Below are 19,774 nucleotides of genomic sequence, written 5' to 3'. Positions count from 1 at the left end.
TATATATATATATATATATATATATATATATATATATCCCTCGTTTATCACAGTTAATTGATTCCAGACATGACCGCAATAAGTGAGTTTCCATGAAGTAGGATTCAGTATTCATTCATTTAATATTTTTACAGTTGAAAAACATTTATACCATTTATAGAGTAATCTAGACATGGGATAACACCCCTACAGTCACCTTTACACTCACATTACTCAATATGGCGGATATAATCAGAATAATATGTCATTTGAGACAGAAATAAGACATAAATAATGCTCAGGTGTGTTTCAATAAATGTCTTCCCCATGTGTGGACAGGAAGTGACGCTGGGGATTCAGAGTTGAGTTTCAGCTGGAGTATGGCCACAACAGTAGCCTGTGTTATTGTGATCATATTATTATGTGTTGTGATATAAATTATGATCTTAATTAATGCTTAATTTAGGCCAAGAATATGTAACATTTGCTTAAATATGGATTTATAAAAATAACAATAGGTCGTAATCAACTACAAAACAGCCATCAATCATGAATAAATTTTTGATAAATTGAGGAAGTGATTCCAGACACCCCAAAATATTTTAAAAATATATTCTATAGAGGAGAATAGTGTTTCTCACCTTCTTTTCGTCAAAGTGCTGGCGCTCTGTACTTGGTTTGGCCCCATTATGTGTTTTTGACAAAAAACTATTCATATTAAATCTTATTTCTGTCTTAAATGACTTATTATTCTGATTATATGATATTTTATGTTCTGATTATACACTATATTGAGTAATTTGAGTGTAACGTTGGACATAGGGGTGCTATTTCATGTCTAGAGGTCTCTAATAATGGTAAAAATCATATTTCAAAAGTCACAAACAGATTTCTATATGTTGTAACTACAAAAATATTAAATTCATCAATATTGAATCCTACTTCACTTATCACGGCCGGATCTGGGATCAGTTAGCCGCGATAAATGAGGGATTCTGAATTAGGCTGAATTATTCCTGACATGAACGTCTTTGAGACAAAAGCTTGCGTCTTTTAAGAGTCATTACATCGTAAAGTTTGCCAGGTCAAGTTTGGGCATCCAATCACAGATTATGGTTGGATCGCCATGTTGTGTCACAAAGCGATGTGACAAAGGACCTTTTATGTCTCGGATTGGGAAAGTTGCCGCCGTTGCAGACGTTGTACTCCTGCGCCCCAATCCTCTGCGCCGACAGCAATGGCCACTGATGGAATGCGGAATAATGACTTGCTGTGCAGTTTTTCTCCGTTAAAATCAATGCACATGAAGCTCATGAACTTTCACTATTCAGCCATCGCTGAGAAGGATCATTACCACAACGAGTTTCACATTTCCACGCTGAAGAACATCAAGTTGAGGAACCTGCTGAGGCTGCAAAAGGCGGAATTCCGAAAGAACAGCGAAATCATGGCGGAGCAGGCGGAGGAAATCGCTCACCTGAAAGAAAGCCTTCAAGTCCAGCAGGCAGAACTTCAACAGAGCAAGGTGAAAGTCAAGAAGCAGCAAGCTCAGATGTTTTCACTGGAACAAAGTGTTCAGGAGCAGCTCGCTGAGCTCCAGCAGAGCGAGAAGAAAGTGCAGATGCAGAAATCTCAAATCTCTTCACTGGAACGAGCTCTTCAGGAGCAGCAGGAGGTGCTCCAGCAAAGCGAACAGAAGGCCCAGATGCAACAGGCTCAGATGGCTTCCCTGCAACGGAACCTTCAGGACCATTTAGCACAGCTGGAGCACAGCGAGCAGAAGGTGGAGGAGCTGGAGGAGAGGTTTCAGAGTTACGTGGAGTCCACCCAGCAGGACAAACGCAACCAGAAGGTTAAAGAGGAGATGCTGATGGACACCCTGCAAGCGTGTCAAGGCCGCCTCAACGCTCTGGACGAGCAGATCAACAAGAAGAAGGATCACTTCTGGTCGGGGATTTGGAAAGGAAAAAAGACATCGGAGAAGCACGAAAAAGATGAGAGGAGAACGTGGGAGGGTGAGAAGGCCGAAAGGAAGGAATTCAATATGAAGCTGAAGAGCGAGGAAGAGACGACCAAGGACGAAAGGTTGGAGAAGACCAGGAAGGAGACTCCAAAACAGGCGCAACAGCAACGAAGAGTGGCTTTTAACATTTGACCCAGTAGCAGTACATGAACGGCAGTTTTCTGCGCTCTTATGATCTTATTATGAATTATGAATCTTATTAACCCAAAGCCGTGTCTGAAAGGGTGAGATTGGATTCAGTTATTGTCATTGTACAACTACAAGCTAACCAAATGTAGCATCTCACCAGTCGTGCAATAAACAGCACGTGCAGAATGACATACTGTACATATTACACAATTGATGCCTAACCAGTTATACAAAGTGCATTTTTCCTCATTGGACCAAATTAAACTGGATTCAATCTTTAGAAAATGAATAACGGATGAATATCCATCCATCCATCTTTTCCCGCTTATCCAAGCTTGGATCGCCCAGCCAGCAGAGAAGCCAGACTTCCCTCTTTCCGGCTACTTCTATCACTATAAAGCAGTGATTCCCAAAGTGCTTTCCCTGGTGGGCGCTGGTGGTACTGCAGGTGGGCCATGAGAGGTCATTAAAAATATGATTCATTATTTTTTTGAATTATTTTTATTGTATAATATTTATTGTATGATTAATATATATATATATATATATATATATATATATATATATATATATATATATATATATATATATATATATATATATATATATATATATATATATATAGGCCAAAGTAATAACCTATTGACCTGTCACAATATTTTCGGAATGCAGTTATGAAAATTATGAGAATTAATTAGATTAAAAGTTTGGGCTTCCTTCATATCACTGCTTTCATTTCAATCCTGAATCTTAATAATAATAATAATAAAAAATAATAATAGTACTCCAGTTTCCTCCCACATTCCAAAACCATGCTAGGTTAATTAGCCACTCCAAATTGTCCATAGGTATGAATGTGAGTGTGAATGGTTGTTTGTCTATATGTGCCCTGTGATTGGCTGGCCACCAGTCCAGGGTGTAGAAGACAGCTGGGATAGGCTCCAGCACCCCCACGACCCTCGTGAGGATAAGCGGTAGAAAACGAATAATATTAATAATAATAAGTATAATACTTATAAAAATTACAAAATATATTATTATGTTTATTAATAATACTAATTAATATTAATAACAATTAGTCATTATTATTACTAATAATAATCATCATAATAAAATATTATTAAAAATAATACAAATACAAAATTATACCAATAAAAATTCCAGAATTTATAATGATATTATTATTTATTATTACAAGAGACAGGACTGGTAATAGACGACCAACAACCGTTGGTTTCAACTACAGAGCTTTGTTGCCACCGAAGGGAGTGTTAGTGGACGACACTCCGCTTATTTTTGCTTTTTTGCCCAGGTTCGCATCCCAGCCGTTGTTGTGCTCACTAGCCTACTAGCGGTTCCCGGTGTGGTCCCTGCTGTCTTTCAGAAGGCCTGACTTGATGCTTTGAGGACACCCAGTGAAATGAAGCCCTGGCTCTCTTTCTGTGGTGCAGAAAGGAAAGGCATTAATCTGGCCCAGTCGGACACACTGGAATTAATGATCATTTACTCGGACGACATAATCGGACTTCACGCTGTCCTCCGATACAAAATTGCTTCTTTTGTTCCGCAAGATTCTGGTGTTTTTCTTTGCCGTCCCTCTCTGTCATTGTCTGTCTCTCTCTCTCTCTCGACTGTTTTCTCTTCCCCAGGTTGCTCTCTGTTATTGGTCATTAAGCGTTTCCATGGAAACAGCCACTTTGGTAGGAATTGGCATGCTGTAAAAGCCGCCCGTGATGTTGAGCGTAGAGAACAGTCCCTCTGGTGCGAGATTGTGGGGGGGGTGTTGTGCCACCGTCGACCAGTGGCACAGCGCCGAGGTTGGGAAGGAAAGGTCACAGAGGTCGCCCCCCCCCCCGTATATAGGAACACGTGGCTGAAGATGTCCCCTCTGTCTCTTATCTGTCAGCCAGGGTTTGTATAGCTGCAATGCTGCCGCTGCTCAGAGCGATGACCCTGTTGGCAGGTGACACGCCGCGTCTCTGTGTAATTAGGCTGTGCTCTTTGTGTAATGACTTAACATGGAGATGCTCTCTAGCAGGCTTAGCGGGCTCGCGCTAGGGATCGAGGAAAGACGACTGTTTGTCATGTCTTAGCCACTAGCCACGTATACATGGACCCAAATATTCCCATTGCATTCGGTTTATTTGCTCAAACGGAAAGAATGTAACCTTTGTATACACCTCATTCCGAAAGAAAAGTGCCAATCCCAATGAATATATAATCGGATTCAGCTCCAAACGTTCTTCACTTTTAAAAATGGTAATGGTTTAATTTCATTTGAACATGCATCAGATTACAATTGAGTGCATCCCATAATCAGTTCACACTTCCACATGTCCAAAAGGAGTAGGAAGAAGCAAAGTTTATTAAAGCCTACCCCTCAATCTGGTACTTTTACAATCAGTAACTGTTCACTTCCTACTTTCCTAATATAGTTTAAGTATTTTTAAAACTTTATTTTATTATTTTTTTATTTTTAAAAATAAATAAAATAAAGTCTAAATAAATATATATATGTATAAATATTTTGTATTTTTATTTATTTTTTACATTTTTATGTTGTATTATTTTTTATTTTTTTATTTTTGTCACATACCAAAGTACAATCGGCACTGGACTGCTGCGGAAAGTTTGTTTTTGATCCAAACTCAATTTCAAAACTGGACGAACAAAAAACTGGCAAGGAGTTAAAACACATTTGATTTCATTTTGAAATACAAAAACCAAAACTGAATCAATGAATCCAAGAATAGTAGAATCATCTAAAATAATACACGCATTTGACGCGTCTGCTACTGTGCAACATTTTGCATGTCAACTTCCTCAGTTAATGCGCCACTTGACACATAAGCGTGGCATCCGAACCCATTTGAATTATAAAATGACATCCCATTGACCTCTGCCGCTCCAGTGGCTTTGCTAAACCCTCAGCTCATTATTATCCATTTTGAATTTACTGATGTGTTCCTAAGTTGGCTTTGCAAGGGAGCTTTCAAATAGGATGCTTTTTATTTTGTCTGCAGGAGCATTAAAGTCTGACAGGGAGGGAATCTTTTTTTTTTTTTTTTTTTTTTTTAATGCAGAACTACACAAGTGGCCTAGTTGATAAAACTTGGCTGAGGTGGTCTGGAATGTGACAAGCGGCGAAGCCGAAATGCGATGGCTTGAATAGCTTGAAAGTACAGCAAATGAGCTTTAAAGGGGATGCTCGGTTTATTGTTGACGTTGTAGTTGGCTGTGGTGAACAATTGTACTGCATCACGCTAATCGATTATTATAATAAGCTGCTAAACATTAGGCGCACCTTTTGTGTATGGAAGTCTTTTAAAACAGGAAGTTACTTTTCAATCGCTCTGTACACGATGTATGGTTGTTCATTCATTCATCCATTTTCTACCGCTTATCCTCACAAGGGTCGCGGGGGATGCTGGAGTCTATCCCAGCTGTCTTCGGGCGAGAGGCGGGGTACACCCTGGACTGGTGGCCAGCCAATCACATGGCACATATAGACAAACAACCATTCACACTCACATTCATACCTATGGACGATGTGGAGTCGCTAATTAACCTAGCATGTTTTTGGAATGTGGGAGGAAACCGGAGAAAACCCATGCATGCACAGGGAGAACTGCAAACTCCGCACAGAGATGACCGAGAGTGGAATTGAACTCGGGTCTCCTAGCCGTGAGGTCTGCGCGCTAACCACTTGACACCCTTGCAGCCCATAATCATTATTATATTATTAAGTAGCCTATTATTATTACTATCATTTTTATTCTTCTTCTGATTATTACTACTACAACTAGTAGTAGTAGTAGTAGTAGTAGGCTAGTATTAGCCTGCTTAAATTTGAAATTTGTCTTTTTTGTAAAAAAAAAAAAATTTCAAAGAATCAATAAAAAAATATCAAATTTATGGGGTCTTAAGAACGTTTAATTTCTGCTACGTTACTGAGCATAGCTCTTCATGAGGCTACACTCTTCTGCATGCAGTGTGTATACGAGCGGCCCCGCCTCCACCCACTGAGACATAGAGACTGTATGACTGACACTACTCCTTATTGTGTAATATTTTGGATGCAGATGTGTTATTGGATCTGATTGGATAGTACAGGTACACAAAATGAAGTGTTGTATAAAACCAATCAATAACACGCCAAGCTCACGGTTACACCGATGGACAGGTGCCAGGCTCGGTCAACGGCATGCAAGTGGAGCGTAATTAGTCAAATGAGTACGAGGAGGAGGAGGAGGAGGAGGAGGAAGGAGACAGCCAGACAACTCCACCCCTCAGGCTCCATCTCCTCAGCAGGAGGACCACCACAGCCCACTCGAACGAATACACACACACACACACACGGAAACACACAACCATTCAAACACAGTCACGCATGCAGCAAAATATAATGCACTGTTTCACACATTTGAAGTCTTTTAGCGCGCCGTAGCGTGAAATCATGCACGCAACTTCCATCTCATCACTCCATTTATCCCTTTTTAAAATCCTATTCTCTGAGTGACTTTATAAATACAGTATTTTCTATGCCTGTTTTAATTGGGCTGTATTTAATCACGTACATGAGCTCCCTCGGTTTGAGGTATCGACTGGACGTGGGGGGGGGGGGGAGAAAGTAAGAGAAATAGTGTCGAAATAGCGAATTATAGAGAGGATATTTTTTGCGGCTGTTTATTTGAGAAATCCTCGTGGATGGAGGAAAGCAATTCTCTACCATCAGCAAGTTAATAAAAAGGCCGCAGTTTATCTCTGTCCAAAAGACAAATACCATGACGGAGGATGGAAGGGAAGGGAAGGGAAGGGAAGGGGAGGGGAGGGAAAGGAGCAGAGGAGGCTGCCCCACATTTCATCTCATCCTTCTCTCCTCCTGCGAGTCACGTTAGACTATGAATCTCTGTGTCACGGGGCAACCAGGTACAATTGATTGACGTCTGCATTGATTGAAGGCTGCGGTTACACTTGAAAAAAATGGCGTTCGGACTGTTGTTTTTATCATGTGACCAATATCTGTGCAGTAAATATATGCATTAAGGACATCATTGATTGGACAGTGGGCTGCATCAAGTGGTTAGCGAGCAGATCTCACAGCTAGGAGACCAGAGTTCAATTCCGCCCTCTCTGTGTGGAGTTTGCATGTTCTCCCCGTGGATCCGTGGGTTTTCTCCGGGTACTGCGGTTTCCTCCCACATTCCGAAAACATGCTCGGTTAATTGGCAAATCCAAATTGTCCTTAGGTATGAATGTGAGTGTGAATGGTTGTTTGTCTATACGTGCCCTGTGATTGGCTGGCCACCAGTCCAGGGTGTACCCCGCCTCTCGCCCCAAGACAGCTGGGATAGATAAGGATAAGGATAAGCGGTAGAAAATGGCTAACTCGTTAGCTCAGCCATGTGTTATGTCCTGCATGGAGACTGGCTACTGAGCCAGTAGACAAAAAAAAAAAAGGTTCTCCTCCCATTCAGTGTGGAATTGGTACATTCCACAGTGCCCCCCGTGACCCTTGTGAGGATAAGCGGTAGAAATTGAATGAATGAATGAATGATTGGACAGCTTTCGTGGCCTATTAAGTGATGTAACTCAAATATCAGTTTATCGTGCTTAATCTGCGATAAGTCGGATTTATAAAATATTAAAATATTTTGACAGCTATGGCAAAGAAAACATGTTTTAGAAGACGGAAACATGGAATAACACTCATTTAAACATGTATGACTGAAGAAAATATGACATTTAAGACAGGTTGGTGGAGGACAGGAAGTGAAGTTTTAGGTTGTTGTGGGCTATGGCCGCAACAGTATATTATTTTTAAGATTATTAATATTGTTCCTGTTGTGATATCATTTAATTTCAACCTGCAATAAAAGCCTGTTGTTCCGGCGCTCGAGTCCGGTGCTTGTCTCATGGAACAATTACTGACACCTAGTGACTAATGTGCAATACTACACCCACCAGTTGATTGGTGGTCTTAATGGCTTGTATTGTATTTGGATTCTACTTCATTTTGCCATTTTTATGATTTAAAATAACAAATGTGGGCAAAACCACACACAATTTGCTTCAATATGCAGATTTTTTCACCACACAAAAGTAATCCTTCATTAATAATTTTTTGTAAAAACCCTAACAGAGTGAGGTAGCGATGTTTGAACCACACCGACTGCGTTCCATAACCAGATGCCATCTGCTGGGTCAAATACATAACTATGTAGGTTGTTTTAAGATTATATATTTACCTGCTTACATTTCAACAAAAGCTGGTAAAATGTACTTTGAAAGGGCACAACACTGCAGTTCACCTGCAAGCGTTCCGAGATCCAGCGGTTTGTTCTCTGTTTGGTGCACCACAGGATTCGAATGATGGACCAAACCAACCGTACTACCAGAGTAAACGCACCGCAGTTCATTTTTTACCCAAAGTGAAAGTGAGTGTGAACGCAGGCTTCCATTCTACTTACAGGGAGTTAACTGCGTAGTTAACTGCAGGTATCGTATGGAAATGTACATACCACGATGAAGACACATTGTTATCCTTGTTTGAGTGCCCTGCATGGCTTTGGCAGACATGGAAGTATGTTGAGATGAAAACCTGGCAATTATTAGTGCTTCATGTTGGCCCTTTGTCACATGACTGTGTGAAATGGAAATCCTTTTATGTGTTTTTGTTTCAAAACAGTCCAGTGTAAGCACCCCCCCACCCCACCCCCCCAGGCTTTTTGTAGCTGAAAACATTTGCACATCATTCAGATTATTTTAGCTTTATTGGCTTTTTGGTGTGTGTGTGTGTGTGTGTGGGGGGGGCGTTTCTCTTTGTTCACACCTGTTTGAATCACTGTCGACAATCCCTCTGATAATGTCACAGCCCCCTCCCCCGTGTTCAGTGTCACCCTTGGCTTATCTCCGACTCTCCGAATGGGGTGTAGTATGTAAACATGCGAGCCCAGCCTTTGTTTCCTGTGACGTTTGCCAGGGTGCGGCTAGCTAGCTCACAGATAAATAGCCAGTGTTCCCCCGCTGGGACCGTGCTGGCATCATGTCTTCCTCTTTTCACTCTTTTGTTATTTATTTATCTTTCATCGCACCTCGGACGCACATCCTCGTCTTATGAATACAGCTGTCAACATTTAACAGGCGCCCCTTGTTGTGGGACATTAACGGTACACCCTCGGTGAAACACTGGACTTGTAGGTCGACTGGTCGATTAAAATGGCTTCTTTTTGGAGGGCAGCGGCGTGTGTGGGGACTGCTGGGGTGCGGGGCACTAGGTGGGTGCACTCAGGGGTTAGCGGGGGTCGGGGCCAGGTGGGTTGGCTGGCGGGGTTGGTGGTGTGCTTCGGCAATGTCCTGGGGTTTTGCTGGGGTGTATGTGTATATATATATGTATATGTATGTATGTGTGTATATATATATATATATATATGTGTGTGTGTATGTATATGTGTGTGTGTATGTATGTGTGTATATATATATATATACAATATACATTAAGAAGAAAGACTGCTGTTGCAGTAAAATGGCTCTTTAGTACCAAAATGGAGATTAGTATTTGTAAATTCTAATAAGCGCCGCCATTCCCTGCACTCTACTTGGAGTAGCTGTGGTTTGGCGGGCGCTCCACTCGCTGCCAACCTGACCTGCTTCTGCTCATGGCTAATTAGTACTACTCTGCGGCGACCGCTCGCTGACGTCTGCCGCGTTCCGTTAGCTACACATGCTAACAGAGTTACATCCCTTGTAGAATTAAGCCTCGCTGACAGCTTGTGTACATGTTTTCCTACTGCTGACACTCCCATCAGTCTGTTTTTCTTCTGCCGTTGTCTCATTAGAGCGTAAAACTCTTCCCCGAAACATGACATCAACTGTAGCAGTCAATGTCGTTGCCCCCCCCCCCCCACCGCCCCACCCACCTCATGTGTCAGGCCTACTGGAGGCTTCAGGTCTTATTTAGCCGCGTGAAGCTTCTGCTGTGTTGTGTCTTATCAAGCTCCCCCGAGGGGATGCTGCTGCCATGGAAGCGGTTCCGGGGGGGGGGCTGGAGGAAGCCCGGTCTGCTCAGCCAAGCCCACTAATATTCCTTAATGATGCGGCATCTGTCTCTGTCAGGACGGCCGGACGGGGCCTATTGTGGTCGCCGACTTCACAGAGAGATAAGCCGTGCTCTCTCCTACACGCCGGCAACAACCGAACACGTCAACTGTAACGGCATCGCTGGGAAAGCACTCTTTGGACACTCTTTGGACACTCTTTGGAAACTCTTTGGACACTCTTTGGACACTCTTTGGACACTCTTACCACTGACCCACAGAATATTGACTTTTAGGACAAAAGCAACATTAAAAACGTTAGACTCTCTTCATTCATCACAAGAGTTTGTTTCTAGCCTTTTTAGGTCTTTATAAATCGGCAGTGTTAGTGCGCAGGCCTCATAGCTAGGAGACCCGAGTTCGATTCCACCCTCGGCCATCTCTGTGTGGAGTTTGCATGTTCTCCTCGTGCATGCGTGGGTTTTCTCCGGGTACTCCGGTTTCCTCCCACATTCCAAAAACATGCTAGGTTAATTGGCGACTCCAAATTGTCCATAGGTATCAATGTGAGTGTGAATGGTTGTTTGTCTATATGTGCCCTGTGATTGGTTGGCCACCAGTCCAGGGTGTACCCCACCTCTCGCCCGAAGACAGCTGGGATAGGCTCCAGCACCCCCTGCGACTCTCGTGAGGATAAGCGGTAGAAAATGAATGAATGAATGAATGAATGAATGAATGAATAATTCGGCAGTAGAACATAAACAACTTCCCTCGTTTATCGTCGTTAATTAGATTCCAGGCGCGACTGCAAAGTCGGATTCAGTATCAGTAAATTGAAGATTTTTGTAGTTGGGGCATATAAAACCTTTTTACCTTTATTAGAGACCTGTAGACATAAAATAACACCCCTATAGTCACCTTGAAACCTGTATTTCCTAATAGAGCAGATGTAATAACCGAACATAAGCCATCTTCTCCATCTCTCATCACCTAGAGGGCGGTATACAATTTTACTGGAGTGCCGCTGCTGTTGTTGTATAGTCACTTAGTGCAAGTTTCCACGTTTGTTTTTATTCTGTACTTCCTTTAAGGCATAAATGGTAGGATCCTAAAATAAGCTGCAATGTTTTTTTTCTTTTCCACTTTCTCATGCAGTCCAAATCATTACTAAAGTTTAAACCGATTTATCTGATATGAGTTTTCAAATTCAGGAATAGCCTTTCTCTAATTATGGCTTGCTTCCAAATAATCTTTGCGCTACGTCTCAAATTGGAGCATTTACGGTGCTTGAGTCCAGAGACGACTCTTCTCTCTGGGAAATGTAAGATTTATTTATTTTTAACAGTGTTTGTCCCGGCCCATGGCCGCCCTCTTGTCTTTCCATCTGCGTGTTTACAGTTTTGGCACACTGGGACCAGCCATCACGGCTTAATGACGAGCGTGACAGAACGCGTGATGCCAGCGAGCTTGCGCCCAGAGCGCCGATTGCGATTCCTTTCACGTGCGTCCTCGGCGCCAGCGACAGCATATTGGCATCAATTGGCAGTCGCCGCCACTGTCATATCCCGTGTAAAGTGTTATAGCGGCAGAAGGTTTGATTGGCCGTCAGCTTGGGTCTGCAGAGCCACCTCTCCACTCTTGACTATGACGACTCTGAATGACAGGCCTCCACTGAACGCCGTCCGGGCTCTGCGACCTACAGCCCGCCGCAAATGATCCTGATCCTTGACTTCACGCAGGCCCCAATTGTAATCTGCCACGGTTAGCCAGAGGCTACCGATAACTGGAGAGTGTTTAATTGACTGTGTTAATTGCAATCAATAAAGCAGGTAGTGAGGCATAGACCCACTGGTAAATTTAATAAATACCATGTCTTGGCTCTGACTGTGTACATATTCATCAGCTAAATGAATTGAATGTTCTGCTGCTTCTGTTTACAAGCAACAGTCGGCCATGATTTTAGCCACGCCGACATATTCACGGTCCTGCGGGCCGCTGACTCGGCCTTGAGCACAACGAGATCGTAATCCTCTCTGGCCGATCACAGCCAGTTTTTACCCAACCTGATGCTGATGTGGCGGCTGAGTCAGTCCGGACTGCATTTGGTCTCCGCTTGATGCTTTAGATCACTCTTGTCTTTTGTTTCCCCCGAGGCGTCTGTCGTCAACCATCCACCATTTGTCTCTGTGTTTTTACTCAAGCACTATGAGCTGACAAATACAATAAAACAGCCTATCCTTGGGCAAACTGCAAAATGCCGCAGAAAGTGATAGCCTTGCTGTTTCATGCGGTCGTAAATGATACAAAAAGAAGTTTGCAGGTGGATTTAACTTGTGTATTAACCAGATGGAGCATGTGTACAATGTACAAAAGTATGTGCCTCCATGACTATTTTAGGCACGGACCCAAATACATGTTTATTAGCATGTAATACCAGTTTGTCTTTTCAAATGTAAAATTTCCATGTTCTGCATAGTGATCGAATGGTTAGCACGCAGGGCTTACAGCGAGGAGACCCAAGTTTGATTCCACCCTCTGTGTGGAGTTTGCATGTTTTCCCCGTGCATGCGTGGATTTTCTCCGGTTCTCCGGTTTCCTCCCACATTCCAAAAACATGCTAGGTTAATTAGCGACTCCAAATTGTCCATAGGCATGAATGTGAGTGTGAATGGTTGTTTGTCTATATGTGCCCTGTGATTGGCTGGCCACCAGTCCAGGGTATGTCCCGCCTCTCGCCTGAAGACAGCTGGAATAGGCTCCAGGATAAGCGGTAGAAAATGGCTAACTAGTTAGCTCAGCCATGTGTCATGTCCTGCATGGAGACTGGCTACTGAGCCAGCAGAGCCCAGTCGACATGCCATGGCTGAGAGCGATTGGGGAAAAAAACAAGGTTCTCCTCCCATTCAGTGTGGAAGTGGTACATTTTTGGCTTATTATTCCTTTTTCCCCATTACGTTTGGAGCACTTTAAGTTTAGAATAAGTACATTGGAGAGGGCAGTAAGGCGGATGAGCGTTAAATGCGCAGGCCACACAGCTAGGAGACCCGAGTTCAATCCCACCCTCGGCCATCTCTGTGTGGAGTTGCATGTGTGGGTTTTCTTCGGGTACTCCGGTTTCCTCCCACATTCTAAAAAAAAAAAACCAAACATGCTAGGTTAATTAGCAATGCCAAATAGTCCATAGGTATGAATGTGAGTGTGAATGGTTGTTTGTCTATATGTGACCTGTGATTGGCTGAGATGTACGCTAACCCAGTGCTTCGAAATGATTTTCCGTCATGACCGTTGTCATTAATTTATCTGTACTATACTAAGGGAACTTGATAATGCAACAAAATGGAGATCATACCAGCGTATTCAAGTCAAATTGCATTTGTCCGTGAAGCACTTTGCTAACCTAATACATTTTTCCCCATAAGAAACAAAGTCGTCCCTCGTTTATCACCTCCAGATTTGACCACGAAAGTAAACTTTCATAAATATGGCTTAATAAAACCTGTTTGTGATCTTCTAAATCCAATTATTACAACATCTGTATTGCCCCTGTAGATAAAACACTCTTCGTAACGTGATGTTGTTTTCCAGAACCACTACAGGATTTGCTATGCAAGCACGTGTTTGTACAATATAAGCAAGATTGGTTGGAAAAACATCAACAACAATGAAAAGGCCTTTCTAACTCTAATTGTGCATGTTCAGATGTTAGTAATGAATGCTTCTACTTAGGCCTCATGGTGTTACATTCACTGTGTTGTTTTTCATTATGTCTCTCTCTCCCTCTCTCTCCCCCCTGGAAGACAAGCTGTTTGTGTCTGCAGTGGCGTGGACAGACTGAGCGCTGCACAGCACTTAAACAGAATGAATATTGATTCTCAAACCAATTTTTTTTTTTAAATCGACTCAAAAACACTCGCTTAAAGGAGTCAGAGAGTTGACTTGATTCTTCACTGGAGCGGACAAAAGTTTTCACACCTCGTTCCGTCGGGAGAAGGACTTTAAATTTAAATGTTGTGTCAGTCGCGTGTAGTTCACTTTCATTGAGTAAATTGGTGGAAATTGAACACAATTTTGATCCCTTGCGGCTTGGCTAGAATAAGACGGGCTAAGCAAATCTCATCAGAGTGCTTGGTTGGCGTGGTCCGAGCCTCTGGGACCAGATGTGCCAGCTCAGTCGGCCGATGGCCGATGGCTGCCTGCCCAGCTTACGGCCTGATAGAGACCGAGCCAATGGATGCCGTTGTTTCGGGCAAAAGATATTTCTTCTTTAAAGAATGCGGCATAGCTGACATTGCAAGACCTTCTTGGTAGGTTTAGTTAAGATCTAGTCCAGCGTTCTGCTCACAGAGCCATTTTCAATTTTAGTCCGGTTCAAACAAAAAAAAACAGTCCAGGACTGGACCAAACAGGTGGGCCAAGACCAGAATCTCAACTGGTAAAATATGTAACCTATAATTGTCATTGGCTGTGATTTTTAGGGGTCTGGTGGCTTATTGGTTAGCTTGTTGGTCTACCAATCCTATCTCATACTGTTGGTTTTCTCTACGTACTCTGGCTTCCTCACACATTCTAAAAATAGGACTTTGTTTGGCAATATGCGGCCATATTGTATATGGCAACATGTTTTCCAGGCACTAAAAATAACCAAAACCATTTCTACCAAAAACATCTCAATGCCTCCTGGAGCACTACTTTTTATGTGTGTTTTATTCCATGATGTTCCTTTGCAGGTCAAATATACTTTGAAAAATGGAATCGCATTTTGAGTTCTAGAAAAACGAACTGAGGCCATGTCCACAAAATTTTAAAAACATATTTTTCGATGTGTTTAGGCCTGTTGTGTACATCCAAACAGGTTTTTGTCCTTCGAAATTGAGCTTTTGGAAAACTCTGGCCATGGTGGAGTTGTGTTTTTGATAAATTGCAATAAACCGTGCAATAAACTGTGCAATAAAACTGTGGCTTGATCAACATGTACATGTTTACATGCATATGACATATTTCTTCTAGTTTTGCAGGAATCTTTGTATGCCAAACACAAATAAAGTTTTCAGTCTTGAGCCCACCAATGGGAAGCCAAATAATGTTTGATACCTTAGGTCATCAATGCACGGCTCCAGAGCCGCATGTGTCTCGTCAGCCTCTTTGTTGTGGCTCCCTTTGCAATGCTCAAGTATTTAACACCCGAACTTGTAGAGGGCCAGAGTAAACATGTTTGTCAACAAATGTAAACAAAGTTTACATTTAATTTACACAGATATTTATGTACATTTATCTTCTATATTGGCAAGATCCGATACTAGTGAGAGTACTCGGTCAACTCTGCTTTTTCTCCTCTGAATCACCAATAATGAAGCATTGGTCCCAATGCCGTTATGGGCGAGGTTTGGCGCCCATGCAGCAGCGAGGAAAGGAGTTGGAGTTATTGTTTATTTAATTTGCTCCAGACTGCATCTGGCCTCCTAAGTGCCGTGCCATTAAGGCTCCGCTCGTGTGTTTACTCTTGCTACAGCACCGAGGCTTATGGGGGAGCAATGGCTGACGCAGATCGTGTTTACCATCTTGTGTGCTACCTCCAGAACAAGCATGCTGCTCCCCTGTGATTAAATTATTTATCCTCTTAAAACAAACGAGTGTCCACTGTAATCTGACTCGAGCTTCTGTTTTTTTTTTTTTTTGCAGATTTACAACGAGAAGAAGAGCCAGTTTGAAATCAAGAGGAACAACCCCAAGGACCTCGTGGAGAGGGTGGCACGGGACATTTCCAAGCTGCTAAACAGCAAGAGGAAAGCCTTGGAGGTAAGTGTTCAATATCCCTGTATACATGAAAGCAACGCAGAGACACAAACAAATAATATTCATTCATTCATTCATTTTCTACCGCTTATACTCACGAGGGTCGCGGGGATGCTGGAGCCTATCCCAGCTGTCTTCTACACCCTGGACTGGTGGCCAGCCAATCACAGGGCACATATAGACAAACAACCATTCACACTCACATTCATACCTATGGACAATTTGGAGTCGCTAATTAACCTAGCATGTTTTTGGAATGTGGGAGGAAACCGGAGTACCCGGAGAAAACCCACGCATGCACGGGGAGAACATGCAAACTCCAAACAAAGATGGCCGAAGGTGGGATTGAATTCGGGTCTCCTAGCTGTGAAGTCTGCATGTTAACCACTCGACCGCCGTGCAGCCCCAACACATAAAATAATATCATAAAAGAAGAATTATATTTCATGATATCAATGATATGATAGCAGACTCTCTGCATGATGAGTTTAATGAAAGGGTTCATCATGTGACACCCCCCCACCCCCCACCCCATCTGACCCCGCTATGGTCACTTTGAGCCAAAGTGCTGACATTTCCTTGTCGGGTCTGAGAAGAGGACGGGAGTGTGTATCTTCCAGAAGCATGTGGTGTTTTGGGGGATGAAACACATTCATCCAAAGGAGGAGAGGTCTCTCTGGGGCGTGATTAATTTCACAGCAGGGATCCTAAAAGGGAACAAGGCGTCGCAGTACATCTCCTATGGTCATGATTGGATTTGGAATGACATTGGCTTTGGCACTTTTCCCCCACCTGACACACACACACACACATACACACACACACACACATACACACGGCACAACAACCCCCGTCGCCTCCACTTCCACACACACCAACTTACTTCCACGTGTCTGAGGTGAAGAGTGGTAGAGGGAGGAAAAAAAAGAATGATGGGCTGGAATGAGAATGTTTCCCTGAGGCGTGGAAAAATCAAGAAATGATGTTCAGAAATTCATAGATTTAAAAATGAGCAGCAAACGGAAAGGAAGGAGAGTGCTGGAGTTGGGGGGGCTGGGGGCAAAATGTCGGAGTGAAAGTTTTTGGTAAAGAGCAAAGCGGAAGGGAAGCGAGATGAGGAGAAAATGCAAATAAGGATGGCGGTAAAGAAAAGGAGGTTGGTGATGTCTTTGTGTAGAAATATCGGTCATGTCTTGTTCATGAAACTTTGACTCTAAATACTCGATCCGAGCTTTAACAGTGCTCAGGATTCGGCTGATTTGCAATTTCTACGACGTGAAGAGCGAGAACTAATCTTTTTTGTAGGTAGAAATGTATTTGAATGATTCATCCCGACAGATTTATGTTGTGCTCAGGTTATTAGAGCCACGAATGAGGGATGCACACATGGAATTAGACGGTCAACTGGAGGTCAGCAGATAATGGAAACATACTTAGAAATAAAGTTAATCGGACTAAGTAGGACGACACTTAAAACACATCATTTTAATGAAAAGTCTTAAGACGTGTGGTTATGTTTCACATGTTTCAAGGATTATGAATGATGGCTAAAAAAAACCAAACAAACAAAAAAAACCTGGTCTTCTAGTGATTGAATGTGCTTGAATCTTACATTTCAACATATCCTAAAATGGTTTAAAGTGCTTGAAATGGGACCTCTGCGACCACGCCTCACCCAAAACCAGCCGGGATAGGCTCCAGCATGCCCCTGTGACACTAGTCAGGATAAGCGGCATAGAAAATCAATGGATGGACGGAAATGGGACCTTGTGGCTTTACTATTACAGAACAAATTATGACTATTTTTGTATGAATAAGCAATTTCCCACAATGTTAAGGTAATGGAAAAACATCGACTTAATCTCAGTAGCTGCAACATGCTTGAATTTGAGACATCAAAAAGATGTATAAATGCTAGGGATGTCACAAAATCTTGTGAGATTAAAACGTGACAGTTTTGCTCATTCAGAAAAAAACTGTCAAACTATAATAAATTAATTTACTTTTAACTTGCCCACCTCTAACACATCCACCCGACCCGCTTTTCCCATTTGGGATCAACAGTCAACACTCACTGAGACGTTAATGTGATGATAATGTGAACAGCGCAAAATGTCACACAGTCACAGAAAGTCACCACAAAAGAAATGATGCTCTTTAACACAGTTGAAAAGCCAGCATTTCAAGAAATGCTGCAAACGTTAGACGGTATTGAATTGCGTATGAGAAAATACACGCCAAAAGCAACATTTCTGCAACTTTACAACAGTGAAAGTTAAGGAAATATTGTTGTTTTTTATTTCCTATTCCATGCACAGCGCAGAAGTTACGTATGTTTTTTGCTGGCGTGTACTTTAGGTGCTTGTATGTTTGTATGTTTGTGTTCAAAATAACTTGTTCTGAATGGATTTGGATGAAAATTTCAGGAATTGTCGGAAATGGGATATGGAAGAACGGATTACATTTTGGAGGTGATCTAGATCACCATATTTAGGAATCACCAGGAATATCCAGGAATAAAAAAAAATACAGGACGAGTTTCCAACAGGTTCTACAAAATATCAATGACTGATCCAAAAAATGTAGGATTATTATGAATCAAAATATGGGGGGAACAATGATGGAGATCTGCGCTCCCTGAGTATTTTATTTTATTTTATTTTATTTTATTTTATTTTATTTTATAATGCTATATTATCATAACATGAGGGGTTTATTTGGTTTCCCAAACTATTGACAATAATGTAATTTAGCTTCAATTTGTGGGACAATAAAGACTTTTGTGACACAGTTACATAAAAGTTAGTTTGTCCAGTCATGATTTGGTCTCGTCTCGTGACCCCACTTAACGAATGCAGCGTGATATATTTAAGAGTGTACCTGCAGGGTTGAGTGTGTGTATCGATGTGCTGCAGTGTGTGTGTGTGTGTGTGTGTCGGGTGTGAGATGAGAGCAACAGGCTCCCACCTGAACGAAGCCATCAGAGAGTCTTCTCATGACAGCTCTTTGAAGCTGCAGCAGCCGCCCTCGTATCCTGTCATGTGCACAAAGCCCGGGCGGGTCGGATGGATCCAGACGACTGATCCCGGCCCTTACCTCATCCTCTGCGTCTTTTTTTAACGCTTCACGTGAGATCGGGCCTGAGATCATCGGGCGGGTTGCTCAGAAACCAGATGACGCCGCTTCGTGTGCGCTTGTCAGTCAGCAGCCAAAAAGAGTCGAAAGTGTCAGTCAAAGCGCTGGCGGGATTTTCCCGCCTCAAGCAAACAGACTCGTGAGTTGTGTTACGTCGCCATCGGCGTCTGTGCGGCAAAAAGCCCTGTGTTCAAATCTCTTCACTTGTGATTTCACAGAGGAGCCTGGTGCAATAGAGACGGGACTAAGGTCGCTCTAATCCAATTACACACGTTTCAATACTATTCCAATAGCGCTTCAAGGCACAGGCAAGGCTGCTTCCGGGCTTCTCAGCACTCAACTCGGTGTCTTATTGCCATGCACGCGCTGCGGAACAATGGAGGTTGAGGCCAGACGAACGGTGAATTTTCTTGCAAAATGTGGCCAAGGAAATGTAGTGTTGGGATAACGAGTTTGGGAGGAAGCCGGCGACAGGCGCACGGATTAAAAAGGCTGCAATCATGGAGGTTGTTTAGCGCATGCACATAGTTGATGGAAGCGTTCCTTGAAAAATAAGATTGACCCACATAAATAGGTACCAGCGCTTCTCACAGAATCTGCGGGTTTGACTAGAGATGAAGCTCAGTTTGCTGCTTAGTCTAGCTAGCACTGTGGAATACTCCTACTATCTGAATGTGCC

The 19,774-nt window shown here is 42.7% G+C and overlaps 1 protein-coding gene across 6 annotated transcripts in view; it reads left to right on the top strand.

Annotated features, from left to right (window-relative positions):
- cacna2d2a (calcium channel, voltage-dependent, alpha 2/delta subunit 2a) overlaps positions 1-19,774 on the top strand; it is a 151,832-nt gene that overhangs the window by 28,369 nt on the left and 103,689 nt on the right. For all 6 annotated transcript variants that reach the window (XM_058065870.2, XM_058065848.2, XM_058065837.2 and 3 more), the window contains exon 3: positions 15,847-15,963. In XM_058065870.2, coding sequence (XP_057921853.2) covers positions 15,847-15,963 — 117 coding nt within the window. The remainder of the gene's footprint in view (positions 1-15,846; positions 15,964-19,774) is intronic.

This window comes from Doryrhamphus excisus, linkage group LG11 (assembly GCF_037039965.1).
Source record: "Doryrhamphus excisus strain RoL-2023G ecotype Guam linkage group LG11, RoL_Dexc_Guam_v1.1, whole genome shotgun sequence".
Lineage (NCBI taxonomy): Eukaryota > Metazoa > Chordata > Actinopteri > Syngnathiformes > Syngnathidae > Doryrhamphus > Doryrhamphus excisus.
This window is presented reverse-complemented; position numbering and strand designations above follow the sequence as displayed.